Below are 24506 nucleotides of genomic sequence, written 5' to 3'. Positions count from 1 at the left end.
AAGCTCACGAAGTCCGGGCTGTGGCAACTTCCCTTTCTTTTGCGAAGAATATGTCCATGAGAAACATTTAGCAGCAACTTATTGGAGGTGCAATTCAGTATTTGCATCCACTATTTAAAGGATGTTAGAATAACATACGATAAATGTTTCGCTCTTGGACCTTTATGTATCAGCGGATACTATGCTGGGAAATGGAGCAGACGCTGATCCTTAAATGTTGTTTTTTAATATTTTTAATAATAGTTTTAATATTGTTGTTGAGTTGTGGGTTGCTTGAAAGGAATGTTCGGGGATGACTCCTTTCAATCTTAGTACTAACCCCAATGAGGATCAGGTGATCGGGATTAGTGTCGTGCTCTATGATCATGCCAATAGGCAAGGTGTTTTGTCATGTAAGTGGATAGGACCCCATTGACAAAGATCCTAAGGTTCTGAAGCGTAAGTGGGTAAGACCCTGTAACAGACCATCAAGAACTCTTAGCATGTGGTCACTACCTCGCTGAGGCTCTTGAAGCGATACGGGCTCCTAGGCAGTAGCCATGAAGTCTTTCGCTAACACAGGTAGGAATCAAGGTTTTTAATTTTATTACCTACAACATATGTTGTTTCCTGTCTATTTCAGTAGATTAGCTGTCTCTTACCCTCCGCCAAAGGTGCCAATCAGCTAAGTATATATCTGACAGGTAAGTTGAATGCATAAAAATGTTATTGTCATGATACAATAAAGTTTTATGCATACTTACCTGGCAGATATATACGGTGTATGGCCCACCCGACCTCCCCTCGGGAGACAGGTGGAAGAGAAAATCTGTCTTAGAAAACGGGAATGATTCCTATTCCCGCCACCAGCGGCGGGGCGGTAGATCACCTGACCTACCTGTAGAGTGTGCCGCGAAATTCGAATTTCTATCGGGGACGACGGAGTCTATAGCTAAGTATATATCTGCCAGGTAAGTATGCATAAAACTTTATTGTATCATGACAATAACATTTTTATAATAAAACAAGGTTGTGATTATGCTTACCCAGTAATTATATGACCAGAGCCCTCCCTCCTCCCTGCTGATGGTCATAAGCACAAACGGAATGAGGTAATCGGCTGTGTCGTTCCTAACCTTCTTGCTAGGGGGCAAGACTGGTGTCACCTACACACTTGTCGGTGTCGCTACTGCAAAATTTAAATCTATATTGCTGCAAATAACAGAAACTATTGCTATGTAATTACTGGGTAAGTATAATTAAAACCTTGATTTATTATAAAAACATAATTTTTATAAATATAATTATGGTCTTATACAAATGGGACTGCATTATGTATGTGCTTACACATCCACTGTTAATTGGAACACATTTTTTTATGAATGTCTGTATACGTCTGTGTACACCTACATGCACTACTTAATATATTTCTGGGAGGAACAACTAGGCGTAGAGCTTAAATTTTTTTTGCTGTCAGCTCCCAACCAACATCAGTGGTTTCCCTGCAGTCTGCTTCATCATTTTTTGAATGGGTTTTGCTAAATGTGTACCAGTCAGAATTTGTGTAGGCTATGTGACCTTTGAATGGAGATTATAAATTATGCTCAGTTAAAATAGTAAATGAGAGTATCATTAAAGAAAATACATAATCACAAAGATTTGTTCCTGTCTCTGTCAACCTTTGAATAGTAAGACTTTTTGTAATCAAATATGTTTCTGTGTTACTTTTACAAATGGTAACAATGTGCAAAATATTTTTAGGTTTGAAAGTTAAAAATGCTTTTCCTATTTATTTTCTTATTTTATCTGTAGTTTGTTCTATTTTGGATTTCATGTGCTTGTGGTCTTATTACAGATTGTAAATGTGCAGTACTGATATTCTGTATTTATAATATTTATGTTGTTGTGGTTTGGTTTTCCTTTATCTGGGTTATTAAAATTGCCATGTAAGCTACATCCAATACTATCTGTCAGAATCTTGAAATACAACACCAGCTGTAATCCCATCCATTTGCATGCACTGACAGTTGGCCTTAAAAAATTATACTAAACACAGTTGGGAAGTAAAAAATTATACTAAACACAGTTGGGAAGTTTATCATCTATGTTATATGCTGGTGTGTCAGTTTCAGTTAAACTTATTAAATATTGAAGTAATTGAACATGAAAAAACATATAACAATAAATTTTTAAAAATAAATGAAGTCGAGTATGCTGTATGCTGTAGCAGCTGAAGCCACAATACTTTAATGCACTGAGTCAGTAGAATGCATGTAATGCACCAACCAGAACAAAGCTGTGAGCTCATGATAATAATCCCTTTCTTTTATTAGTTTTTAAAAATTTTACTTTTAAAAATTGGGTTCATCTTTGAAGCTGGGAAATACGGTACTCCAATTAAGATTTCCATTTCTATCTTGGCGAAACTATCATTGATGTAAATTCTACAATACTGTGAATATATATTAAGTGCTTGTTTGCAATAAGGCTACATCATAATGAACCAGTTGTATGAGAGTTGCTGCTGTTTATTGATCAATTTTGCCAGCTGAAGTACAGTAGTATTCATTGATGTGTTTCAGGGAAGAAATGTTTGTTAAGAGTGCATTTCTGTTAGGTTTATTTACTTAATGTGTTTTCTTATGCTAAAGAAAGTCATTTGCAGGGGTTAGCACTGCTGCTTGTTATTTAGGTAAGATTTAATATGAGGTTCACTGAAAGTGTCAACTCTTGGCATTTGAATATTAGCCAGAATATCTAGTTATCATTTTCTAGGCAGATTCCCTTTGGGATTGTACATTTTATTAGTTGCCTTACTAGTTAATCTTGCATATGTTCTTTGCAGCTCCTAGTTGCTGGATTGAATGATGACAGAGTTTTTCATTTATAATGTGAAAATTTTAATTTTTGTAAAGTTATTCCTGAGCATTCTTGTATCCAGCAGTTTCATTAGTTTATTGATTCTTATATTGTTACCAGTAAATGTAAATTTTTATTGTAATTTGTTCGTCCAACATTCTGTATTTTTTCAAAAAAATTTTCTTTTATCAGGTACACAGAGGAGGGCCTTCTTCCTACTGAACTTTTCAAAATGCAAGGCCTAATGAGAATGCGGTTGACTCCAGATTGCAGTAAACTCATAATGTGCACTACTGGTGGTTACATGGTTCTTGTCCATAATCTAAGTTTGGAGCACTTATCCCAGGATTTATTAGATTTTAAGGTCAGTTTGCTTCTAGAGGGGAATGAATTTATGTAATTCAGTGATGGTTAACTTTGCCGTTTATTGTTTTCATATAGGAATTGGCAAAGATATTTTAGTACTCAATTTGTTCATGAAACTTACCTGTCAGATATATATATAGCTGTATTTTCTGAAGTCCGACAGAATTTTAAAAACTTCCGACACACGCAGTGGTCGGCCAGGTGGTTAGTACCCATTCCCGCCGCTGGGAGGCGGGTATCAGGAACCATTCCCATTTTCTATTCATAATTTTTCTGTCGCTGGTGCTGAAAACACCTGTTTTCAGTACCTCCGTCTTAGGATTTTGGAAACTTCATTGCCGCTAAGTATCCTAATTGTCTTTTGATTTATTTACTTGGATTTGTGGGATTTGTGGCTAGGCATACGCTATCTTAAATTGATTTGAATTTGATTCATTTTTGCATAAAATATCTGAATCTAGTTAGGCTAGTTTCAGACGGGGTTGTCTGCAAAGATAGGGTGTGGCTACCGAAAGCTTCGGTAGATCCGCACTTTGTATGTACGAGGGGTATGGGTCTTGCTTCTTTGTTGAGATTTGTCATGTAAGGAGTGTGAGACTTTGTCTATTCCGTAAGGAAGACGTATGATTCGTATGTACGCAATGATTCGTATGTACGCAATTAATCAGTAACAAAAGTCAGAGTAGTGAACCTGCTAACCTTCCTGTAGACTTTATTTTGCCTAACCCTGTAGTATGGCCTACGGGCTATGAATATGTCTACGAGAGGTGCTCGCTCTCCTTCATTGCTGTGAAGTGCTACTTCTGTAATTGTCACTCCTAACCCTGCAGTGTTGCCTTCGGGCCCTAAGCAGTGTCTGTAGAGGAATTGCCCTTTCTCTGATACTCTTTCGATTCGTATCTTAGAATCGAAAGTGCTTGCTTTAGAGAGTAAAAGTGAAGTGCAGAAGTGCAGTGATACCCCTTGTGTAGTGGAGGGTGCGTCAGATCGGCCTCGTTTCGCCTCTAGGCCGGGACCTCTGCTTGACTCCCAGGACCCGGGGAGGGAGCATGTCGAAAGCCTAAGGAGGGTTACAAGGAACCCCCACTGATCTGGCGTGCCTTCGGCAGTTTCTGATGAAAATCCCCAGACTGCCAAAGTGCGTGCGCGTGCACGAATCCTGAAAGATTGCTTCTCGTCCTCCGAAGCGTCCTCCCCATGCAGGGGTTGGAGCTTTCGGAAGGACTCGCGCCCTCTAAATAGAAGCTTTATAGAAGAGGACGCTTCACGTCCTCTCTCTCTCTCTCGTTATGCGTTTCAGTGAGAAGTAAGAAGGCGAACGTCGCCTGAACTCGTGTCCGTCTTTCCACCGAGAAATACGTAAGAGAAGTCATAGTAGCAGGAAGCTTTTGAGAGCGGACGCCCGGGACGCTCGGATGGACTCCAGGCGCGCGCGGGTGCACGCCAGGTGTGCGCGCCAGTGGACGACCAAGTGCGCGCCAGTGGACGCCGAGCGCGCTCCAGTGGATGCCGAGCGCGCTCCAGTGGACGCCGAGCGTGCACCAGCGCACGCCAGGTGTGTCGCCTGGCTGAACGTTTCTGTTGAACTCTTCAAGCTCTTGTTTCAGATATGGGCCTAAAGAATGTTTATCTCTACCTCCGGTGATACCTTCTACCTCACCTGCAAAGAATGTGAAGTAGGCAGTGCTTCAGGAGGAAGTTTAAAGTGAACAGACAACTTCTTCTTCGAAACCCAGCAAGACATTGGGTTTCGTGAATTCAAGAGGTCTCTGTCAATTAATATTGCTTTTCGCATAGGTGGATGGAGTTAAGGAAAGCTCAAGGGAAGATCTCGTTTGCTCTACCGCAACCTTTGCCATTCTGCCAATAAATTTAAGTTGCCACTACCGCAGTCAAGACTTTGCGATAAGGCAGTTACGGGTTATGTAAGGCTCGATGTCCTGCACGTCAGGACTCTCGGCAACGTTCAGTGGGATTCTTGCAAAGGCACTCATCAAAAGGACGCTCTTCAGGAAAGCGCAAGACAGGACTTCCTTTGCCATACTGCCAATAAATTTCAAGCTTTAGCAGGCATTAGTTGTGATACGGGAGAGGAAGCTGGTTGGAGAGTTTCTTCCTCTTCCCAGGATAATTTTGCAAGCTTTTTAGCCCATCTGAAAGGGTTTTTCAGATGATAGATTTTGTTAGTTTCTAGTTGACTCCCTGGATTACGTTTTGTCAATTCAGTGACTTTCCCCCATTGACAATATACTTTCGTTTTGTCAAGTAAGTGGGTATCCCCTCATTGACAAAATATCTCTTTGTCCCGTAAATGGGTTAGTTCTCATTGACAAACATCTCATTAACTTGATATTGCGTAAGCGAATAAGCTCTTATTGACAAGATTCGGAAGAGCTCTCATTCGTCATTCGCAGACTCGTACAAGAAATAGACTTGTAGACTACGTTAATGAACGCTTATGTCCAGTAACATAAGAAGCTTGAGCTGACTGCTTCGATTCTCTTAAGTTTTGTTCATGAAACTTGCCTGTCAGATATGTATGTAGCTGTATTTCCGAATTCAGCTATATATATGTCTGCCAGGTAAGTATGAACAAACTTTATTGTGATATAATTTCATATTTTGCCTTGCGTTATTTTACTTCTGGTTGGTTCAAGTCATATACGCTTGCTGTAGTTACCTCTTCGGATGGCAACCGAGAGGTCTATTGTCTATTTTAAGGACATTTAATCGTTACTCCCTGCAGCCTTCCAGGAGTTTCCGATTTATCTTTTACCGTTGTATGGTAGTGTTCTGACGACACAAACGCATCTATATATTTAGCGTTTTCTGTTTCGCTTAAATATACCAGCTTGAGAGTCTTTCGGCTCAAAAAATAACGGACCTATTTCTTCGTAGAATAGGGTAGCTGGCAACCCAGACATAAAGTTAAGAGACGACGTTCGTAAGCTGCTGGCTGCTGCTGTCACGCTGTGTCTGTCCTCCAGTCCAACCGAGCCAGTAACAGATCGGGCGCTGTCATGCGCGGTAGGTTACGTCTCTCTCTCCTGCGGGATTGACTGACTAACCGTATCTCTGTGCTGGCGGTTACGTCTCTCCTGCGGGATTGACTGACTAACTGTATCTCTGCCCTACAATCACGGACTTTAGCCTAAGATTGAGGGGATTTCTTACGTGAATGAATAAACGTTGCATTCGTTTTGCCTTACTATGTTCAACAGAGTTATCTCTTAATCCTTTCGGTGCTCGTTACCGCACGGTATAGAACTACGAGTCTACCGCAACATTGCACTTTTATATGCTCTCCTGCTTAGGCAAAGCGCAGCCTTATTAGGGAAGTAAGCATACTCGGGGAGGGAATGGATGAGCTTGCTGGGGACCATTTCCTTCCTGAAGAAGTTTGTTTCCCCGAATAGACTGCAATTCAGACCACAGTTTTTTTTTCCTACCGGGAAACTGAAATATTATTCAAGATCTAGGAATGATTCTGAACATCTCTCAGTGCGTTTATCACCTGAGGTGATAGAAAGAAGGGGCCGCGGACATCTGGATAGGGTTTCAGATGTCCTGGATCTTAATCTGAAAGAAGTAAAAGCGATTCGGTAGTCCCTCCAGTCCTCGTAACGAGTTTTGGGAACCAGTGGTCCAGATCAACTCTGATATTCCACAGCTCTCTCATATCTTAAGAAGTATCTTCTCTCGGTCCCTGTTCGAGTTTACGAGAAAGCCTATTATAACAACAGGCGTAGAATGTAACGATCCTCTAGAGGTTCGTTACAGGATTGCAAAAGTCCGTACGAATCGTCTAGATCGACGGCAGCAACTATTGACTTCCGAGTGGAATCTTTCTTTAGAAGTAAGTTGAGAGTTGTGGAGACTTTAGGGACGCCCTTTCATTCTTCTCTTCGATATGTTGAGGACGAAGAGGCTTCTTCTTTTCTGCTCCCTTATTCTCGATCCGGGATCGGTACCATTAAACGCCATCCTATGATATGGAACGGGGATGGATATTTAGTCTCTTTTTCCCCTTTTTTCAATCGCTTAGGAAATGTAATAAGAGGATTTATGACGTCACAGGGAGCGACAATGACGCTGATCGCCCCATGTTGGCCTTCAGGATCCTGGATTCACAGAGGTCACATACTTCCTAGTTCACTTTCCAAGGACCTTTCCGAGAGAGTCGGTCTACTCTAACTCGAAAGGTACCTATAACTACCTATATACATCTCCGCTCTGAGTCTGACTACGTTCAGGCTATCGAGATGTTGACAGGAATAAGATTACCGTCTTCCATTTCCGTCTGAAGAATGGGATAAGCTGGCAGTCACAACTATTAAAGAATACGCAAATATGTTGTTGACGGCCTTTGGGCTCAGAGATTTGCGTCTGTCAAACAACAAGCCCTTCACGATCTTTGAGTTCTGTGGAATCTCGAACCTCGCTCATCATCTACTTTTTGTCTCACCTGTTTTCTCGGAGTCAGACACTCGTGCGAGATCAGGCGACATATAGTAGCCCTGAGTTTCTTGTTGACGAAGTCGGTTGCGTTTATACACCCCCGATGATCGTGTAACATGAGACCAGGTTGGACTGTCAGGCATTCTTCCTTCGGGACTGAATCGCCTTTTTGCTCCTCGCTCCTTTCTCCTGGCACCAGAAGCTCGAGTCAGGAGTTGATTCGCTGACGACGTTGGGTTGCGTTGATACACCCCCAAGGTTTGCTTAGATTGAATCGCCCAGGCAGTCCAGACACTCATCCTTCAGCGAAGAATAGTGCCTTATGGTCTTCAGGGTACAGCCTTGCTGTCCTTGATTCGTCTGACTGGTCAACTGGTCGGTCACCTGACTTTAGTACAGACGGACTGACTGTGCATGTCCAGATCGAAGCTTTCAATATGGAACTTAGACGTAGTCTGAAGTTCTTGATGTCAAAGCATTCGAACCTCTCCTACCTGTTAACTTCTTGCATGTGATCAGGAAGGCCTTCTTCTAACCACCCTAGATACGACAAAGAGGGTTAGTGAGATTTTAAGCCATCGTCACAAGTTTTGGCTTTAGAGAACACAAGGCGGTGTGCTCTCTAACCCTTCCGTTGTGGCCTAAGAATGGTAACCCGTTTTGTCCTTGGGCCAGGAGCTTGGAAGCAAGGATGGCACAAGTTAGTGGGCAGGAGCCAGAGAGAGTCCTGTGCCCTGTCGGGTCTCTCAAGTTTTATCTACATAAAACTCAAGAAAGTCGAAGTCATTCGGGCAATCTGCAGTGTTCCGAAAAAGACCAGACTTGCCCATATCGAAGAACAGCCTGGCTTTAGTGTTAAGGAGTTCTTTCAAAAATGCTCCTTCATTGTGTTTGCACAAAGATTTGAAATCTTTTTTATCTGAATGCTCACGAGGTGAGGGCGCGGCCTCGGAAGCATTTCAACAGAGCATGGCACTCAGCAACATCCTGAGTACCATGTTTTAGCGAAGCAACTCTGTGTTCACTTCACACTCCCTGCGAGATGTGAAGATGGCATATGAGATCTGCTGCTCGCTAGGGCCATACGTGTCTGCAGACACAATCTTGGGGGCAAGAAGTACCACTCATCCTATCCTGTAGAAAATGGTTAGGAAGAGCTCTTAATTTAGTTGTTGAGTCGCCGACAACGGCGACTTCTTAACTCTTAAGCCTTAGTTAACACACCTTAACTTTGGCTAGGTTGGTCAGGTGGTGATATATATATTTATATATATATATATATTTATTTTACTTCTTAGCCCTCATGGTGTGGTCAATATGGTCTAGTCACGTCGTGGTCTCGCCCCTGTTGACAGATCATCTGGAGTGCACCAGCTATATAGGTCTCTACCTCGCTGGCAACTCTAGTAGCACAAGCAGACTTACGTGGCAGTAACCACGAAGCCAGCTATGCTAACAGGTGGAACCAAGATGTAAATCATCTGCATGCATTTGTTTCCCAAAATCCTTCTATTCTGTCCCTTCCCACCTCCAAAGGTGGGATTCAGCTATATATATATCTGACAGGTAAGTTTCATGAACAAAATGATATTGTTATGATACAATAAAGTTTGTTCATACTTACCTGGCAGATATATATAATCAAGTACCCACCCACCTCCCCTCAGGGGACAGTGGAAATAAAAATTATGAATAGAAAATGGGAATGGTTCCTGATACCCGCCTCCCAGCGGCGGGAATGGGTACTAACCACCTGGCCGACCACTGCGTGTGTCGGAAGTTTTTAAAATTCTGTCGGACTTCAGAAAATACAGCTATATATATATCTGCCAGGTAAGTATGAACAAACTTTATTGTATCATAACAATATCATATCTATGAGGATGGATATTACATAATTCATGTAGTTTTAATAGCTCAATAGTTTTAACAGTCAGAACCTAGGGTACACCTTGTTGGAGCCCTTTTAGAAATGCTGTTGTACTTTGGAGAATTATTCATGTATTATTTTCTCAAATTGAACAGAAATGTGCACTGAAATTTCCATAAACCTGGAATAAAGGGAAATGTTCAGGATAGCAAATTGGATGAGGAAAGATGTAAAAGATTTGAAAGGGGCAAATTAGAAAGAAATGAAATTGGAGAAAAAAACAAGTACACAAACTGGAGAAAATGTCTTTGGAGATTTTAGGAGTTCCTTAGTGAGTTAGATAAGTGGAATTGTCCCACAACCTTCAGGAATAACAACCAGTTTGCTAAAAAAAAAAAAAAAATAGAAAAAAAAAAAAAAATCAGTTAATGATGCATTGACCAGAATATGAAGAAAATGTAATCAAGGTATGGATTGGTCTAGAATAGTGTGGAAGATTGTGATGGTCATGATATATGAAAGAGAAAAATAGGTTGAGGAAAATGAGTGAAATAGACTTGAAAATAACAAACAGAGGAAATTTCTGCCAGGTCTGAACAACATACCCACCAAAAACATTCTGTCTCCCTAGTGCTGAAGGATCTCAAGAATTTAATGATTCCAGACACTAATAAAGATCTCTCCTGAATATAATTACCTGTCAAATATCCAGATTTGTTAATTAATACCAGAAAAGAGAGAAACTGTGCGCATCATTGGAAGAGTTCTACATTCTGCCAAATTTAAAAAAAAATTTCAGATTACTGATTGGTGAGCCAAGTTAGTTGTTGGATCTGACACCACTTGACAATGGTTGATGGTATAGAAAATTCCTGGTTGATAGTATGGAAAATTCCCCAAGTCTGTTCTGAATTTGTCCATCTATATCTGTCCTTTCAGCTTTCATGTGGTTGCAATGCTTGCTATCTTTTGCAGTCAACACTAGCCTTTATCTATCCAGCCACTTGCAGAGTCAACACTAGCCTTTACCTATCTAGCCAGGTGGCTTTTTATGTGAAGTATTAAATACTTGTAACAGACAAAAACTGTTGTTTAGCATATTGCTTTCCCTGTGTTGTAAGAGTATGAGGGTGGACATGTTTTGAGGCAAGTAATCGTTGTTGGTGTTGTTCATCATCACCAAACACATGAATAATTTTCTTATGCTAGTTATTGCAGAATCTATTCCAATGCTCTGTTCTTTTCTTGGTTCAATCATTCTTTTGGATTGCTTATGATTGTCCATTGTTTTTGGTTTAACCTCTTCTCACGAAACCCACACCTGACACTTTTTGACATAATCTTTCTGCTTGTAGGCTAGGTGATAAGCATTAATTCTGTTTAGAATAAGATTTGTATTGTAGAAATTGAGAGTGAGTGAGTGAGTGAGTGAGTGAGTGAGTGAGTGAGTGAGTGAGTGAGTGAGTGAGTGAGTGAGTGAGTGAAATGATAAAAGAGAGGAGAATAACAAAGCACCAGGAGTATAGAGCAGTGTAATTATGTTAATTATTTAGTTAACAATTGGTTATACTGGTAATTAAGAAAGGTTAAAAAAATGGTTGAAGTGGTTTAAAGCACTTCCTTAACCTTCACACTTTTACTCCTTGAATCCATTGATTATCCCATTTTACAATATCCTGCACATAAACTAACATGCTTAGGCCCCTCTTTTGGAAAGTCTGTGCTCAGCAGTTTACAGACCATACATAGACAATGTGGGGTCATGTTGATATTGGGTGCCCACTCAACTCCTTGCAAGGGTTGACCAACCAGCTGCCTTGGAAGAACCTACAGAAATTTTTGAGGAGCGAGACTATTTTCACTGATACTTTTGTTGTCAAGTGTTCAGTGAATCGGTTCAAAATGTGAATCAAAGCCACTACTCAATAAATTGCAGTTTTATTAGTGGTATTGTGATCATAAAGTAATTTATTGGGATTGTAAATCACATTTATTGACTGTTGTCTGTAAAATGTTAGGTGCCAGCTAAACAAAAAATTATTCAATTGAAGAATTTGGATAATTTAGTTGAAAGAAATGAAAAGGAGCAGTTGAGAAGCCATATAGAACAGAGTAGGTTGGGCGAAAGGAACACAGTGATGAACCTTTCAATATCATGAAGTGACCATTTTGTTTGATGTATGTACTATTTTTGCACTAGTATAGCTATTTCATAAAATTCATTGAATGTAAAACTGCTCTTCATTTCCTAAGTGGAAGGCAGTGAAGGCCATAAGCACTACTGGGGGGGTAGATGCCCCCCTTTTGAAATTGGTGCCCCCCAGGTCCCCCCCCTACATTTTGAGTTCATGAAGCTTGTAGTAAAAGCTTAAGCTTAATTTTCATATTATTATTATTTTATTTTTACATATTATTATTATTATTATTAATGTTAAAGTTTATACATCAAGCAGTTTGGCTGTTTTTTCTCATATGAAGATAAGTGGAGTTTTACTGTATTAACTAAGAAATAAATAAATTTTATTTATCTCAGGAGTATACGTTTGAGTTATATAAAAATGTGATTCACAAATTGATAGGCTTAAATATTTTAAAACAACCTTAATATCTCTCCTTATGACTTTAAAAAAAAGAATGAGTATTATAATTTGTGCGTGCCCGGTGCCCCCCAATTAATAGACTCCTAGATACGCCTATGGTGAAGGCGTGTCTTTTAATGATCATGGCAAAATTTTTGTAGTGTAAAGTCTTCCATTGACTGATGGTGAAGAGAACTTGAGTACTTTTATACTTTATGTAGATGTAGCTGAAAAATTTAGGTTTGGTTTGAAAGTTTAATAATTAATTTAAAAAAATTTTTTGTCTTTACAGCCAAATATGTATCGCCTGATGCAGTTGTCCAACACGCCACTGCCCCAGGCAGCCATGTTTACAAAGCTCTTTTATGCTCAGCGAAACCGAGTGGAATTCATCTCCGATTTCCCACATAATAATGATGCTGAAGTGATCCATTCTTTGCAAGTTCATCCTCAGGGCTGGTGTGTGCTGTCTAGAAATACATCTATGGATGATTCCTCAGAGGTAAGATAATTGCTTTGTTTATCTCACAATTGAAAAAAGTTTATTTTTTACTCAGTTTGGTTGATTTTGGTGCAAAAGTGTTGGTAAGCATGTATTTAAATGTCTTATACAAACTGTCGGTCCTTTACATTAGGACTTGCCTTTACTGAAGCGGGGAACGACTGCTAGACATTATAGCAAGGTAGTTTTTGTAGATAAACTATGCTCTGGTAGGGGAAACTCTGCCCACCCAAACATAAGCATTTCACTTGACCTAGGGCCATAATCAGGTGAAGATGTATATTTCGCGGTGTGCTCAACTGTTGCTAGCTCTTTTCCCTTTCATGATGAGTTCTTTCCTTGCTTTCTGTGATTTGGTGAATATTGGGTGTAATATGTTTGCTCTTGATTTCGGAGTTACTGAATCATGCAAACCCATGAATCTACTAACCTGACTTCTAAGCCCACCCCTCCCAAGCGTGTATGCCTGGGTGTGGGTGATAAGAAGTGTAGCAATTGGAGATCTTGTTCCCTCTTCTACAGAAGAAGCCTTCTCTTCATCTGATTTGTTGCACAAAGAGGGTGGAGTGGAGGCAGTGGTTCATGGCGACCTTGGTGCAGGGGCCTCAAGCCTCTCTGAGGGAGTTGAGCTTCTCTTGGGGTGACAAGAAGCTCACCTCACTAAACCAACTTTCCTTTCTTCATGTGTGATGGAGGAGCAACCTTCAGATCTGGCAGGGACTTGGCATTCTTTGGGTCTAGTGGGGACTCCATCAGTGCAAGTCTTGCTGCCACACTCGGTGGCCCCAATGATGACTCCTGTCGCAGTGGAGACACCCACTACTACCTCCGTCACCACTGCCATCTTTGCCAAGGTCCTGCATATGGTGTTGTCACCACCCTGCATCTATCACTCCCTTGGTGGTGACAGACACTGCAGTTCAACTTCCGGCGCTGTGAGACATGGCACCTCCCCCTCCTGGTTTTCTGATGCCCCTGACTCTCATCACTGTGTCCACTGCTCCTGGGAGCTCCTCCCCTTCTGCAAACGTACCTGCGATGATTGAGCTTCTCCCTGCCCCAGTGGTTGCTCCTACTCTGGTTGTCCAGGTGGCCCCTGCTCCTGATTCATCCCAACCTCCTGCCTGGATGGATTTTGCTACCATTCTGAAGAAGGTAACAAAGAGGAAGTCAAAGAGGAGATCGTGTATTGTGTCGTCGTCTTTGTTGTCTTCCTCGTAGTTGTTGCCTGCTGCTTCCTCCCCTCCTTCCTCTAAGGAAACTTGGTCTCGTAAGGAGGAGGAGGAGCCCCCCCCCCAGAAGTCTCGCTGTGAAACTTCTGGGGATTTGTACTAGGCCTCTAGGATTGGGAGCCAAGACTCGTGCTGTGTCATGGCGCCGGTGTGACTGAGATACCCTGAATGTCCGAGCCTTTGCGTAGACTTGCACATCCCAATCTGCTAATGGAGGATCCTTCTCCATACCAATGAGGACACAGGGTGAGAGAAAGAGAAGAGGCACACAGGTGCCTCAGTGTCTAGCTGAGCACCTGGAGAGGAGGAAAGGAGGTCGGTCCCCTTTACAGACTCCTACAGGGACTTTGGTCTCAAAGGAGTCTGAAGCACGTCGTGAGAAGAACAACTGTTCTCATCAGCAGGCTGTTCACTTGACTCCTCCCAGCCCCCCATTGCGTGTGCACAAGAGGGCTGGCTCGGGCAAGTTGAGGGCTCAGCTTAAAACTGGGGCTACTTCTCAGCGATGGTGAACTGAGTAGTTTATGGTCCGCCTTGCAAAAACTTCTTCCCTCTTCTCGGGATAGCGCCTCTCCAAGGTGGAGGCATTTTAGACCCGTATCGCAATCATCACCACGGGTTGGTGATCGCATGCAGCTGACCTCTCCTGACCACTTAATGAATAGGACAGGTGGAAGTGCCAGGCCTTCCTCACCTGTTCCCTCAGACTCCTGGGATTTTACCGGGAGGTGTGATTTGTACAGGACTCCATCCAAGGTTCTTAGAGGAGTCCTGCTTCTCAAGCTGATGTTCCTGGCTCGATTCTTGGACCAAGCAGGATGTATGCTGGAGTAGTGAAGGAAGGACCTCAGGGGTCTGGTGAGATTCTCCCTCTTGAGGGGAGAGTAGATCGGGAAGACCGCACCTTTGAAGGACTTGAGGGTCTGTCACGAGATGCAGACACCCCCAGGATACAGACGACTTTTGTGGTGATCATAGCGCTGATCCATCAGCCTAATGATATAAGAGGAAAAGGGGTTAGCTTAACTAGAAAATGGATAGATAAAGAGGAGGAAAAGAGTTTAGCCTATTGTTTGTGTGTTCGTGGCTTGAAGCATGGTTTGAACTGGAACAAAAAAATTTTGAACATCATCTTTATAACCTGATTTGTTCACCTTTGTAACCCAATTTGTTCGTGAACAGGACTGTTCGTGAGCTGAGGTACCACTGTACTAATATTTTAATGTGAATATGTACACCTGCTTTTATCCACTTAAGTATACTTTATATGCTTCCTGACATTTTTGTATCTTTTTGTTCTGTAATAAGAAAAATTACCTTTTCTCTTTTACATTGCCTTTTATTTTCTCTGTCATAAATTCTTTTCTTGTTATTTTGCATACATATTTATATCTTGCATATGAGTATTAAAGAAATTTGTAAGCCTGTTGAATTTATTTCAAGATTTAGTCAAGGATCTTAAAAAAGCTGCTGTAGCCTTCATATTTTTAAGTAACCTATTTTAGATATTTTCATCAGATAGTCTGTGTTTGCAACTGTCAGAAAAAAAATAGTGTAAATAACCTGGATGTTGTGATGCCAGTTTTAATTTCTACAAATCAGTCAATCAAACAAAAGAAATTTTATTTGTATCTTTAATGAATTCTGTTGTTTTATTTTCAGTGGAGTTGTGTCCATGATATTCAAGAATTAGGAGTTACAGCTTGTAAAGATGACGATGAAGAATATGAAGATAAGCATGAAGACCTAGATTCTTATGATGACATTCCCTCAACTAGTGAATCTGAAGTACAGAGCTCTTTCACACAAACTCAGTCAATGAATGCATCAAATAGCAATAGTAACATGAATAGTAATAATGAAATTGGCAGTGTTAATGGAAACTTGCACCTTTCACTAACATTTGGTCCAAGAGTAGCTATTCGATTAAGACAGAGTTCAAGAGATGATCCAGATGAAAGTGGAGGAGTGGATAGTGGTGGAGAAGGAGAAAACAGTGGAGCAGGCAGTAGTAGTGGAAGTGGCAGTAGCAGTAGTGGAAGTGGCAGTAGTGCTGGTGGGTCAAGAAGCAGTGGAAATGGAAATGCTAATGTGGGTTTAGTTGATGGGACAGGTATAGTTGTTGGAGAAGCTAGAGGTAGTGGTGGTGGTATAGATATTCAGTTCAGATTTACGTCAATGGATGTATTTGAGGCCTTGGAACATATTCGCGAGCGTCGTGCACAACAACGACGACAGTCACGACAGCGACGGCCAACCCAGCAACACAATGCCCAAGAAGAAAACGAAAATTCTCAAGGTAATAATAGTGGTGAAGGCTCATCATCGTCATCATCTAATGTGCAAAATTTGAGCCGTAATATGACATTCAGTGTGCGTAATAGGAGGGAGAGGGACTCTCCAAGAGACAATGCTGTTTCTGGAAGGACTAGTGGTAATGTCATTGACTCTAGAAATGCATTTTATATAAGGCCCGGTTCTGGTAATCATCGAGCCATATTGTTACTTCGATCAGGACAGAATTATCCTAGATACCTGCGAACTGTTGATCCAAATCATAAAATAGCTAAGAATATTCCACGTTTAACACATTACATTCAGGAGCCAAATGTTGGTCCAGGTTTCATCAAGGAGTTATGCTTCAACTCGGATGGTAGATTAATTTGTTCTCCGTTTGCTCATGGTGTCAGACTCATGATGTTTGACCAGAACTGTTCAGAACTCTCAACTTGTGTGCAGGACAACCCACAAATTTTATATGATGTGTCAACAAGTAAATGTCATGCCAATTGTGTTCTTAGCACAAAGTTTTCTCCCACGCATTGCCTTCTAGTCTCTGGCTGTCGCAACGGTAAGATAGTTTGGCACCAGCCAGTTCTCTAATACATATTATAACAGCATTAGTTGATAACATATTGCAGTGCTGTCTCGTTTTATGTGTTTGTTTTTTATTCCTGCTGCTGCATCTTTGTAATTCGTTGCAGGGCAATTTATCAAAAATTTTACTACCAAGTGTTTTAAATGTACATTTTCTAAGAAGATTATATAAAGAAAGAAAAAAAATATAAATGGAGAAGTTCACTGTGGCTCTCTCTAATGTTTTTTCAACATGCCTCATTGACAGAGCAGCTATATAGATTTGAGTTGCGTGTTGCACCTGATGTTGCACTTCTTAACAGTTTATCCTCAGAAGAAAGATGGTCTTCCTTGTCCTTAAAAGTTGCTGTGTGAATAGTTGGGAAAACAGTGGATGTAGAAAATAAAAGAACCCTACCATGTTGTTAAGAATAAATTCAAGAATAGTAGATTTAGTTTTGTACAGTTGATTTTGTTGTATTTTGTCCTCGTCTCTACTTGCTGATAATAGAGATTTGCGAGTATTCACTAGGTGTGTCTGGTTTAGGACCAGGTATAAAATATTTTTTATGCATTTCTAAATTGTGATAGTTTCATTTATTGTTTTTTTTTGTTTTTTTGTTACACAACCTTTCCAACTCCAGCATTTCCCATGGATATAATTATTGTGTGTATTTCTTATATGTATTGTTCTTATTAAAAAGTTTTATTGTTGGTGGTCTTCACAGTCCATGTTAAGAAGTCATTAAATAAATTCTGTACAGGTGATTTTTCTGGACTTAGATTTGTTACTTTTGTTAATGTATTTTTAAATATTAAGAGAATAAAATTGTGTAATATTAAAGTTTTGACATAGGTTTTCATATGTTTTAGGGTTATTTGTACTTTAAGCAAATTGCCTTACGATGGACAATCTCTTTACACCCCCAGCCAACATTTCTAATAAGATATTGGTATCATCCTTCTGTCACTGACTTTTGGTGAAAGCCACTCGTGTCTTTGTGATTGAAACTTGTGTAGCCTTTTGCTTTTTGCAGCTTCATGAGTCAGGCTCTGTAGTTTTGCATGACTACTTTTATGTAGTTTAATAGATCAGATGTAAAAATTACTGTTTTGGTATTGGAAATTTGGCATTTAAGACTACTCATTTTTAGTTTTTAATGCTGTAATAATTGAATTTTGTGACTTGTATTTTGCACATTGATATAGTCTATCATATTTACACCAACTTTTAACACTTCATTTTTATGTCGTTTTATTATAAAAAAGGAATTTATAGTTATTCAGACATTTTGCTCTAATATTTTGATGGATATTGTGAAGTGACTGTGCTGAGAACAGTTTCCTTGAATGGCAGTATTGACAAAAGTGATGCTGTATGGTAATGCGTTGTTTTGATTTATTTGTTAAACATTGGAGCAGTTAACACTTCTTTTTTGAGAACCAGACACACATTAAGTAATTTTTGGAGAGTAAAGAACAGCATTTTTGTTTGATTAATTTTTGCTTAAAAATAGATTCTCCATTGGTGTCAATGTATTTAAGTTCATTTCTTTATTTCTATTCTTTTTGATGTTAAGTTTTGTGGTCGTTATTTGAGGTTTCAATTCCATCTGTAGGTCATATGAAGACATATTAAGGAAAATGTTAGCAATATGACAGTTTTCCCACCAAATTCCATGGGAAGTAACTGAAATCACCATACAAGTTAAATTATGTGAAACTGGGTTGAGTTGTCATTGGAATAATTTTACGCTATATCTTCAGATTGTAAATTAGATTCAGACTGCTGAACTTTCATGTGTGAATGAGTTATTGTCATACAAGCCAAATTAGAATTTTTGTAGTGTAATAAGTACTTTGTATTAAAAGGATGTAATATAGTTAATAAAAATACTTTTTATCTAATTTTTGGTACCTTATTTAAGTATGTATAATTATTAGGATACATCTTCACACAGATGTCATGTTAGAGAAGCTGTTAAGTAAGTAACTATTCCATGAATAAATAGTACTATTACATGAGTAAATGCAATAAGTGAGAATTTAAATGGATTTTTCCTTGTATGATGACTTCTTTAAATATTTTCAGTCATGTCAAAATTATTTAATTAGATTAACATATAGTATATGAAATATTAAAGTAGTAGAACTTCCATGATACTGATCGTATTGTATGATTATTTTTGGCCCACTGTATTAGACTTCAATGGTAGGTTTTTGTAGTATGGCATCATATAAAGATATACTGAATGTCTACTTACCCATGAAAGTCATATTTATAGAGGCACCTGTAATTTATTTGTTTACTAAAATAGTTTTACCATACTGATGATTCACATTTCTAGATTTGTGAAGCTTGGTTGGAGAATGTTTTTTTCTTAAAGGAGAAGAAAATTAGAGATGGGTAAAGTAAAGATTTTTTATAGAGTACTGTAAGGCTTGGCCCAAGGATGTTTTTTCAAGTGTGTTGTTAAAGCTGTCTCAAGAAAAATTAAAGGTGTTAGACAGCCATGTGGAAAGAGGAGGTTGAAAAGGTGCTTGACAGAAAGCAATGCAGACAGGTTCGAAAGAATGCAATTAAGAATCTAGTACATTACTGCTTATTATACTTCAAAAGTAACAATAAGTAGATATCCTGATTTTGTCCAGAATAATACTATACTGAGTTAAAATACAGTAATACTTTGAGATATGAGTTTAGTTCATTCTGTAGCCGAGCTCATGTCAATCTACTTGTATGTCAAACAAATTTCTCCCATTTAAAATAACTGAAATAGATTTAATCCGTTCCAGCCCTGTGAAACAGCCCCAAACGATCCTAAATTATGAAAAAATACATGTTTTTAATTAAGAAACACACAAGTACAGGTATTTTACTTACTATAGGGTTAGGTTCCAAAAAAACCCATCGTTTGTTGGAAAATTGTATCTTGAATATAGCCTTGCCTACACTAGGGTACGCAGTACCATCTTTACATATAGGGTAGCTTAGGCTACACTACATAGTGTACTTTATACATATATGGTATAATAATTATTAATTTCAGCTAATTCTGTAGGTTCAGTGCATATTGACTTATGATAATTCAGTGCAGAAAAATTTAATAACATTAACAAGAGTTAGCTTAGTATATACTATGGTATATCATATACATACAAATACAGTAGCCTAGCCTACAGTATACCCTATACTACATATGAGGCCATCACTCGAACAACCGTCTATCTGCAAATGTTCGGATTTTGAGTTATCCATACTTTTGAATTCAACAACTCTTCTATATATATACTAGTGCTTAGAAATTGTACAAAATTATGTTTTTCGTGTTCATAATCTAAGGAGAGTGATAGTAACTAGAATTATAAGTTCACAATATAATGTCATTCCAGTTTTGACAAACTATTATTGTACTTTTCTCAGACTTCGGTTTTTTGCAGTTATGGTGTTGTTTGAGGCAGAGTTTGGATAGATTGATAATATTTACACACATTTGTAGACCATCCTTTTAGCTTCATTTTGAAAAAACGAATGATGTCATAGCATAAATATTAATGGAAATATGATAAAGTAAACAATGCACAACTTCAATCGAGTTTTTCTCCAATTTCTGTTTTGTGCAGATAGACGGTTGTGCGAGTACTATATGATATAGTAATTTATTGCTATAAGCCAATTCTGGAGGTTCAATGCATTCTAACTATGATAGTAGAAAAAAAAAGGACACAAAATGAGAATCGGACTCTGTCTGACCGGTATAATTGAGCGATGTCAGGCTGCCGATTGCTACGTATAATTATAAAATAAAAATGTAACGAACATGTATCTTTTCCATGAATCTTTTAAAAGATACAGTACATTACTTCACTGTATCCAATAATATTGTATGTACTCTCATATTATTGTATTATAAAATAATAACATATAGCGGTTAATGTTTTGTTTTGGAAATCGGCTAATGTCGATTACGAGTTTATTTAAGTGTAGTATTTAACTGGTGGCCTTGATTTAACTCAATTCTGAGTGAATTATCTTTTTTCTAGTTGGCATAAACGAATATCTAGATACTCTACTTATGTGAGACAAAGTTATTTTTCATCATACGACGTGTTTTTAAGTTGAAATATGACTTGAATGTTCTTGTTGTGAACTAAACTATTTGTTTTTGTTAACAATGGGTGGGCATATTTATTGTGTAAAAAAATTATGTGATTCCGTTCTCTATTTTCACTTGATTTCATCATAATACGAGCTTTATGTTATCTTTATCAGCATGAAAACAGCAGTAAAATGTTTTCTTTCAAGCCAAGCAGTTTTGATTAAAATTATTTTCTCAATTTTATTTACGGTTGTGTTTGATGGCGTAAGTTTACGGGAGTTTTATCCTTGTTGGCAATGCATGATAATATTCATTAGCAGCTTGAACAGTTTTCTCAGCTTCAGCTATAACTTGGTTTAAATTTAACAGTATATTTCCTTGCTGATCTGACCTATAGCGAATAAAGTCATTACATAATATATATCAGTTCTATTCTATATAACGTCATTTATAACATAACTACGACAATTGTTTACCATCATACGATGGCTGAAATACAAACCAAATGGATATTGTTAACCAATTCGGTTGTACTTAGCAAATAAGTTGTTTCTCTTTCGGTTGTTCATGGCTTTACACATTTATGCAACGAGTATGTATAACGTTAAAACGATACTTTCTTCAATCCCTTTTGCTGTTTTTGAACTTAACTAGATGGGTTTGCTCTTGCCAGCATTTTAAAATGTTAAGGAAATGTGACAATCAAGTATTATTATCCTTAAAAAGTGCTGGTTGTGGTGACGCTGGACCCATGCGCTAACTAGCGGCAGCCTCCTGAAGCACGATGTGTATCTCGGAATTCCACTTGATTCTTGGACAAAAATATGGACCGAGTCGCAGCTCGTATCTTAAAAAAGTTCATATGTTGGGCTGCTTGTATCTCAAGGTATTAATGTACTGTTAAGATACTATATTTACATCAGATTGTTTACCTTCTGTATTTAAGAAAAAAGTTTTCACAGCATAAATCCCTTCTGAACATTTAACAGTGAATTAGTCGTGTTTAAAGCAACTGTTTTAGTTACAGCCAGAAGACTAAATTTTAGGGAAGTCACGTAAAGGAATTTGTTTCAGTCATGATCTTCAATTTATTAAATTATTAGTTGCTTAAGAACTGCATTTTAGTAGTTGATTCTATGAGACTTTAATTCTTTTGGCAGGCTAAGCAAGTTTAAAATTATAATGCAGTTAAGAATAGACCTACTCTTGTATAGGTGAGAGTAACACCTGATAAGAGATTACTATCAATTCATTATCAGGAATTTATAAACTATTTTATGTAACTCAACTTGTGTTGAAACACTTCATTCATAATTAGTCCTATTCCATGTACATGAGATCTCAGTAATGCTGACATGAGGAGTTGCATGGAGAAAGGTTCCACCAAGCATGCCCGGCCCTCAGTCCACTCTAACCACAAATCATATATACCTACTAATTTTTCTGTATAACTTCTGAGTGTTTATATGTATAGAGTATTTTTGTTAAAGCTTTTGTGCTTTTCCTTCACAGTAACAATAAGCATGCACTGCTTTCTTTTTATTTATACCTTATATCAGGTATGACCTTGGTTTATTTGCCTATTTTAATGGTTTTTACTTGGTCTCGTTCTTCCTGGTTTAAACATATTTTGCAATTTTATTTTTTTCTTATCAGTCCTAGTTCAGACTTCTTTTGCAAGAGGGTTCTGAAGCAACTTTCATAATTTCTGTAACCTTTCATGTTTGTTGCATTTTCTAAAGCCCTGATTATCAGGTACATTGGAGGAGAGTGACTTTCACCAGTTAGGACAGCTGCCGCTGTGTCGAGGACTGGCCCAAGTCCAAGTCTCCCTGCACTCCTTGTCTCCTCTCTGGGTTTTCGTCAGATTCTTGTCTGCCTATTTTTGCTTCCCATAATACTGTCCTCTGCTGTCTCAAGGTTGTTGGATTTTGCTCTTCATGTTGACATTTTCGTGGGCTTCTGTAGAAGAGTGCATTCCTAACAGCAACATACCTTAGTACTTCTTTGCCCTTTGGCTCCTATTGTTCCAGAGTTTCAGTGGCCTTCGATTCACTTTTATGGTGGCATCCATGGCCTTTCCTGTCACATTTTGAGCTACTGCGGAACTCTGTCTTTGTGCCTCTTTTCGTAGCTGTGGGAATTCTTGGCATCAGTCAGCTGGCAGTTTATGACACAATCAGAATCTTCTAATAAAGTCTCATTGCTAAACACACTGGTTGTGGGTGCTTACGCTGATTTTTTTTTTTTAAGTTTTCTGCCAATTGTGCAGGCACTCAAGTTGGGCTTCCAGCAGTTTGTAGCTCATTAGCCCTCTTGCCCTTGTTTAACCTCCTTAGTTTCTGGAATCAAACCCTCAGGACTTCCTCTTCCGTGTTGGCTTCCACAGCTCCATGGTTCTCCTGTACATGGTTGGATTTTTCTCAGAAAGCCCTTGCTCATCATAGGATTGAAGCCCTCTTGTTGTGAAGACTTCTACACTTTCTCTGCAATTTTTCTTTATCAGGATCTGATAAAGTAAAATTGTTCATGTACAACTTGGTGAAGTTCATTTATATGCTTCACTTGTGTAAACTCTGTCCAATATTTACAAGAATTGAACTTATTACATTGGGTCTTCTGTTCTCTTCTGCTTTGTTTTATTGTCATTATAGTAATTCAGGATGATTGTGATTAAAGGGCTTTGTAGAACAAACAGTTTTAAAACAAAACATTTGTTTATACAACCCATTAATCATAACTTGCAGTGCCCATCTCCCTTCCCTTCACTTTTCTGGTTGGGGTTGGGCACAGAATGCTAAATAATATGGCATGTAGTGGACAACAGTGCACTGCAAGCTTATGCAGTGGAATCTTTCTTGCAACTGGGGAAGTTGGTGTAGATTGTAATAAGATAAATTATTTCATTTGTATAGAAACTTTTTGTATTGAAAAATATATGTGCATGATGTCATTAGCACATCATTGATAAAGTTCATAGTGTTTATTAGGACATTATTGATAATGGTTGCTGCTCTTATCATCATAAAATACTGTTGTGATAAAGCAGTGTCCTGTCCCATATCTACATTTATAAAACTCAACTGGATTTTTTTGTTGTTGTAAGGAAACTGCTCAGCTATCTCTGTATGTATTAGCTACAGTGTCAAATGTCAACTTTCAGTAAATTTCAGCAAATTAAAGCAGTAAGTTTAGTGACATTGCAGATTTCAGATCTGAATAACTTTTCCAATGTAACTTGTATGGTGTTATGTACTCACCTCTAACTCGGAATGGGTACTGAAAACACGCCTTTAATCGTGCCTCAAGAAGATCTTAAATTGACATAGTGGCTTGTTGAACGACTATACTTTATTTTAACAACTGACATTAAAAGCAATGCCAGACAATTTTTGTCCATAGAAGAAACTTTTGTATATTTATTGTAACTTTTTGAGCAGCGAATGTATAATGTCCATGTAGATTTGAGAAATAACATAAAATCTGTTATTAGTCACTATATTTTCCAACTGTGTAGGGAATAAGATGATTGTAGGGACTCGTAACTCATCAGTTAATAGCACAAACTTGTCTGCATGGAGAAGGCTGGATATAATTGATCAGGCCTTTTATTATAAATGAATGGAATAAATTTTATACTAGTATGCTTATGCATTCTAAAGTACTTATTTTCACAGAAAAGTAAATAAGTACAGTACTTTTGGT

General features: G+C 38.6%; 1 protein-coding gene across 1 annotated transcript in view; it reads left to right on the top strand.

Annotated features, from left to right (window-relative positions):
- The window catches only part of LOC135198777 (DDB1- and CUL4-associated factor 10-like), a 100639-nt gene extending 82035 nt beyond the window's left edge, over positions 1-18604 (top strand). Inside the window, exons 4-6 of the mRNA XM_064226704.1 lie at positions 3031-3202; positions 12404-12613; positions 15508-18604. Of these exons, the coding sequence (XP_064082774.1) occupies positions 3031-3202; positions 12404-12613; positions 15508-16728 (1603 nt within the window). The 3' untranslated portion in view covers positions 16729-18604. The remainder of the gene's footprint in view (positions 1-3030; positions 3203-12403; positions 12614-15507) is intronic.
- The last annotated feature ends 5902 nt before the right edge of the window (positions 18605-24506 follow it).

Source organism: Macrobrachium nipponense, chromosome 22 (assembly GCF_015104395.2).
Source record: "Macrobrachium nipponense isolate FS-2020 chromosome 22, ASM1510439v2, whole genome shotgun sequence".
NCBI lineage: Eukaryota > Metazoa > Arthropoda > Malacostraca > Decapoda > Palaemonidae > Macrobrachium > Macrobrachium nipponense.
This window is presented reverse-complemented; position numbering and strand designations above follow the sequence as displayed.